Source organism: Rhagoletis zephyria, unplaced genomic scaffold (assembly GCF_001687245.7).
Source record: "Rhagoletis zephyria isolate East Lansing unplaced genomic scaffold, Rhagoletis_zephyria_1.1 Rzeph_scaffold_03759, whole genome shotgun sequence".
NCBI lineage: Eukaryota > Metazoa > Arthropoda > Insecta > Diptera > Tephritidae > Rhagoletis > Rhagoletis zephyria.
This window is the reverse complement of record NW_016160842.1, coordinates 51,881-58,466: the sequence shown is the minus strand read 5'-3', so window position 1 is coordinate 58,466 and position 6,586 is coordinate 51,881. Positions and strand designations below refer to the sequence as shown.

At 35.0% G+C, this 6,586-nt stretch overlaps 1 protein-coding gene across 1 annotated transcript in view; it reads left to right on the top strand.

Moving 5' to 3' along the window:
• Nucleotides 1-350: 350 nt before the first annotated feature.
• LOC108369599 (histone-lysine N-methyltransferase Su(var)3-9-like) overlaps nt 351-6,586 on the top strand; it is a gene marked incomplete at its 5' end in the record, with an annotated part of 10,945 nt that continues 4,709 nt past the window's right edge. The window contains 2 exons of the mRNA XM_017624736.1: nt 351-525; nt 4,209-5,921. Of these exons, the coding sequence (XP_017480225.1) occupies nt 351-525; nt 4,209-5,921 (1,888 nt within the window). The remainder of the gene's footprint in view (nt 526-4,208; nt 5,922-6,586) is intronic.

Here is a 6,586-nt window from a genome sequence, read left to right as displayed (position 1 = left end):
GTAACTATTTGTTGCCTTCGATTGCCTGGGTTAAACGTTGAAAAGAAAGACTGCACGTGGCTTAGGAATACCAAAAACAAATTTTAAAACTATCCTGCCGCGAAAATAGTAATGTATAGAGATCAAATATGCAAAATGTAAGGATAAAAGCATACTTCTGCATCTTCTGGGCTAACATATTGTTGGCAGATATTTCTGATGCAATATGTAGATTCTAACCTCATTTCAATAATGAGAAAGTTTTACTCTACATTTTCTATTTTGCGGCGTTCACCGTATGCTTTTAAGTATTTTTGAAATTCTGGATAGTTAACAAATTATTTCAATAACTAATTAATTTATATTTTTAGGATATCGAGAATTTGACACCACTCTCTCCAGAGGTGATCTCGCGTCAGGCCACAATCAATATCGGTACTATTGGACATGTAGCGCATGGAAAATCAACCGTGGTTAAAGCTATTTCTGGAGTTCAAACTGTGCGCTTCAAAAATGAACTGGAGAGAAACATCACTATTAAGCTTGGTATGTTAAATTAAATGTAATTAATCACATACAAATTCTCGCAAAGCAAAAATAAAAATTCAAGCTAGAAATCAGTCTCTTGCGCGAGGATAGGTAAATGAATTAGGTATGAGTTTGTTAGTGCAAATTTTAATGGTTGAGTTAATTACAAAGTTTTAAATATGAATATTAACTTAGTCCAATTTGATCCAATTTATATTAATTTCAGAGTAATATCCATTACATTATTCGCATTTTCCCGTTGAGTTAGGTTTGAAAGAGTAGCGGCAGAAAACACTATATTTTCTTTTCAAATAGTAGTAAATTGTATGTCTATTTTGAGGAATAGTTCTTATGGGGGATTTAAACTGAGCATTAAACAAAAAATTTGGACATTACGTTAAAAAAAAGTTTGTTACACATAGGATTTTTAAATTCCCAAAATTGTATGGTAATTTTAATGGTTTGGATTAGGCCTACGTGACAATAAAAGGAACATTTAAATTTAAAATATATGTATAAATGGCTTAATTTTTTCACATTGGGCAATAAACTCGGAAGTTTAAGATTTTGTGTATGTCTAGCGTTCTTGTTGGAAACAGAGTGGACATTTGTTTGCTTATTGGTAAATTCTAACATACACGATTGTTTTATTTACACCCCTATTGCTAGTGTCGACTAATAGTAGATAAACGAATATTATTCGATGATCGACTTTCCATGGTATTGTGAATGTCGATTTCTTGATCAATAAAGGTGAAATTAGTCAAGAACGCAGAACTTATACTTAAACGCTGTCTGTATACGCAGAATTTTGTCGATTACTGGAGCCCTCGCTGTTGCTTACTACAGTGTTGCCGCTCATCAATGCCTTTTCAGAAACTTACTTCTTCAACTAAAAATTTTCGTGCTATAATAGATGCTAGCTAAACATAAACTACTTATTTTTCAACAAAAAACTTTATTCGACAGTAAATTTCAAATATTTTAAATGTATTTTGAATACGAACTTATAACTTTTTTACCATCTGCAAAACTGATGAAGTGGCAACCATCTATAGAAGGAAGAAATCAGCTGACTCGGAAAAATCTAGATTCCGCAGATTTCTGCGCTACGGGCTACAACTACAGAAAAATTCTGCCAACGTGTATTAAACAAGGTGGTGTTGGGGCGACAGCTGAGTTTTTCGCCGTGGAGGCCATTACGTCAAAATGATGTGTTTGTTGTAACTCATACCAATGACAGTATGGACATCAGCGTATAATTTGTTAGTGTAATTTTTACTTATATTCTGCGGTGTTGATCAACAACAACTCGAGTTTGTATTTACATGGCGCTCTGGTAAGACAGGTCGTGTCAGCTGACTCGGGTTTACGTATCGGTAGGTTTACGCTCTTGACTAATTTCACCTTAAGCGACAACCAAACAGTTGTAGAAGGACGTGCGACTAAAAACTATTCACACTCACTTATTGATTGAACGAGAAAACGCCATTAAAAATACCATGGATAAGCGATAATCGACGTTTATCTACTACTAGTCGGCACACTATACGGGTGTTATTTTTCTTTTCGCGCGACTTCAAGTGTTCCCTTTAAAAAATAAAATGAACCATTAACTCAAAATTATGGCGAAATTTCAATATACACAGTACTACGCGGATTAAAGGGTATGCATATGTTCGTCAGCAACTTATTTAATTACCAATATTTTTCAACTAGAAACAGTTACTAGTTAAACATTTTTGAGTTGGGTAACAGTAACCCAAGAAACGAACTATGTAGATTATTTATCAATCATCTAATAAACATAATTTTGCTATAATCAATGTTCAAAATTGGTAAGAAGATGAAATCATGTACTACGTTATAAAATTTTTAGCGAACACTATGTATTTTCAGTTGGATACACATTTTCCTTTGCCACTTTCTCTTTGAATGAATCGTTTTCTTTTATCTGTTATTTGTATACTTTTGTTATTTATGCTATGCAGAAATAATTTTTAGAAAATAATCGATCCATGAACTATAAATATAACGATGTCATCGTCGTTATGCACTATCTAATGTTGTAAGCTGGCGCAGATGTTAGCATTTAAAAATTTGGTTAATATATCATTATACTATGTTCAAACTGATACCATTTAACTAGTTAAATATGTTTAAAAATTACTTTAATTACGCTAACGAGTGATGTACTTTCGTTCTTTCAAACAAATTTAATCAACCATAATTGGTTTCCCAATTAGATAAAAGTCCGTAACGCAACACGTTTCAGTCAGCTGATTTCGGGCATGAAATTTCAGTTATACTAACAGAAAGCTAGCTTAGAACAAACTTAACCGTTATCGAAGATAATAGAAAATTTTTGGTTTTAAGCAATTAAGGTGCAAATCTGTGCCCAATTTTAAAAAAAAACACCTCAAAGCAAACAAAGCAACCGCCACTTTGTTTGCCAAACAAAATTTCGGCTGCATAACACCCGCCCTTGAAAACCAGTTCAGCCCGATTGTATCTGTAAGATTCATGCAAAAATTTAATAAAATAATTATTTTTTTTTATTTTAAGGGGAGATGTAAAATGAAAATCTACCAATCAGTTGTCGAAAAAATGTATAGAGGTCGATACTACAGGATAATAAAACTTTGGTAACGTTTCCAGTGCACTTTCCAGGCTTATATCTTTTAAGACCAAATGAGCTGCCAATAAATATTTCCACAGAAATGTTGACACTTTGGTTTCAGCGTTCTGAATAAAAAAATAGTTAAATAGATCATTTGCTCTTTAGGTTATAAGCCTGAAAAGAGTACTGTCAAGGTTACAAAGATTTTAATTTCGTGTAGAATTGACCAGGATATACATTGAGAGTAAGGAGAGGGTAATTAAAAAAGTGAAAATTCTCCTAGTTCTCTGTCTATGATTTTGAATGTAAACAAAATCCCGATTCGTTGTTCCTGAAACTTGTAATTTTTATTCTTGCAAATTGCTGTTGGTAATCTTATCGAACCGATTAATAAGTATAGTAAGTTATTTCTGACCTTTGTGGCCAAAACCGGGCGTTTTTATTTGTAAACAAACATTGCATTGTCAAGTATTATCTACAAGCTGCAGCCTGAACTGTCTGGTAATAAAAAAACATCGATCATTTAACGATGTAGTTAAATGGCGTCAATTTGAACGTGCTAATAATATAATTTTTTTGAATTTTGGTAAATTAGTTAAACAACTATAAATATTAACCCGCTAAGGGAATTCCATTTAAAGAAAATTAAATTAGTTGCTGGAATATTTTCAAGTTGTTCTTGGTATGCTATATTTTAAATAAAATGCAATTTGTCAATCACTGATCACAAGCCAAGTAGTACTTGACAGGAAAAAGTTGGAAAATTCTTTGGTAGTTGGGCATAAGTTGATGACGTTACTTTGTTACGTTTTTGTTTGTTAAAAACTGTGAAAAACATTGCCCTAATTTAAGATAAGCATCAAAATTTTGTTTTGAGCACTTCGTGTTCGATATATTTGAAATTCAATATTTAAAATGGCAAAATCCAGCATATTAATTTAATTTCTTTTTTCTTCTGTTTTTTTCATTGGCTTTTTTAATTTAAACTTTAAATGGAATTCCACGCGTGCATCTGTATACGATTAACTCCGTTGAATACCTTGTCAAACGGTACTGGTTGGTGGGTATATCAATTCTTCAGAACGCCTCAGCGACGAAAGAGTACGTGCACTATTAAGCTCCCCAGTACTGCTACGCGAGTTCGAGGCGAAGTTAGATGCAAAACGACGCAATAGCTTGCCAGTGGGACATGTTCGTCCAGTTTTGCGGGCACGCAAGCAAAAACGAGCACGCAGTGTAAGCGCAGATACTCAGTTAACCAGAACATCGATTCGAAGCAGCAGTCTCGGCAGCAGTCAAACTCCAACACGCGGCTGTTCATCAAGTCCAAGTAGTGGCTATGAGAGCCACTCCGAATATAGTTCATCCATACAAGGAGATCAAAAGGGGAGTTCAACCACACCACGTTCGCGTGTGCTCAATAATGCAATAAATGCGCTGAAGGAAATACCGACCGTGGGAAAAAAGCGCAACAAACCTCAGACAGACAACTCAGAAACCGATGATGGACAAACACCAGTTACGAAGCGTCAAAAGCTGAAGCAATTCAAGGTGAATGGCGAGTATATAGTAGAGCGCATAGAATCGATTGAGTCGATTAACGGCAATCCCATATTCTTTGTGAAATGGTTGGGATATCCCCCCGAAACGAATACTTGGGAGTCCCTTGACAACATAAGTGAATGTGCTGTATTAGAGCCGTTCATTGAATCACAGTATACATTGCTTGAGTTGATTATTTCAGAAATCATAGCCGAAATTGAAGCCGAAATTACAGAGAATGGTCTAGTTTTCGATATGACCTCCTTAAAATTAGAGGAATTAGATAAATATGATCCTTTGGTGATAAAAGCGGATTTAATATTGCTTGCCCAGTTTCGTGCAACACGATCACGTAGTTTTAAAGAACCGGAAAAGATACGCAGCCGTATAATTAATATGATGCTAATGAAGCCTGTCTACTATAGACGTAAGCAGCAATTATGCGACCTGAAAGCTTTCCAGGACCGCATGAATCAGGTAGAACACACAGCGCCGATAACTGTGGAAAACCGCTTTGATTTGGAAGTCATAGATGTCGCTTTTAAGTATATAAAAGAAAGTTTCGCTGGAAACAACGTCAAAATGCAGGAGGATCCCCCAATTGGATGCAAATGTGAAAACGAGTGTGCTCCGTTGTCTACGTGCTGTGCACGCATGGCGGGTAGCTATTTTGCTTACGACAAAGCAGGCCGTCTTCGTATCCGACCTGGAGAGGCCATTTATGAATGCAATAACAGGTGTTCATGCGAACAGGAATGTGTAAACCGTGTTATACAGCGCGGGCGCAGCAATTCGCTTTGTATATTCCGCACATCGAATGGATGTGGCTGGGGCGTTCGAACCGAGAAACCATTGCGTAAGGGAGAATACGTGTGTGAGTATGTGGGTGAAATTATCACCAGCGAAGAGGCGAATGATCGCGGCCAAACGTATGACGCCATCGGACGCACTTATCTTTTCGATTTAGATTACAATACGTCCGGTGAGAGTGTGTACACAATTGATGCGGCGCTCTATGGCAATATTTCCCATTTCATTAATCACTCGTGCAATCCCAACTTAGCAGTGTTTCCGTTTTGGATCAATAACCTCGACATTAATATGCCACGTTTGGCATTCTTTTCGCTACGACCAATTAAAGCTGGAGAAGAATTGACATTCGATTATGTACGCACTGACTATGAAAATTTGTCGTCAGCCGAGAAGGTTTCGTGTCGTTGTGGTGCAGATAATTGTCGCAAAGTATTATTTTAATAATTTTATCGACAAATTAAACAAACATTTCAGTAAAAGTTGTTATTAAGAAAATGCAAAGGAAATGAGAAACTTAATAAAGTTCTCGCATACAAATTTACTTTAGAAGTAGGATATAAATAAATGAAACGCTTCTTCTAGAATGGGCAAATATGCACCGAAGTAATTTATATTAAATTTTTACTCATAAATGGAGTTTATTTAATAATTGGAAATTTTATTACTGTTAATAATGATGCCAGTTATATTTGTACTCCAGCTCCAAACCGCTCACTTTCGGCTCAAATGCTTATCACATGTTTTTAAATCTATTTTGTTATGAATAGCATTTATATTGCTAAGTATAGTTTCATAAAATGTAGTTTTTACTGCCTTTAAGGTGTGGTTAATTTTTTCATATTGTTTGACTTCTCGATTATTACCAACCTTAAGCATCATTACAACTAAATAATTAAGACTATGTTTTAAATCCTATACACAATAAATAAAAAACAACTTGACGTTGACACACCACTTTTATTAGTATCACGTTTTTGCGTTTTTGCGTATCCAAATAGCGTGGAGAATTTTTAATATGCTTTATTCTTATGCTTTTTTATTTCGTTCTTTTGGGTGTAGACAACAAGCCGATCGAATGTTCACAAAATTCAAGTTTTTGCATTT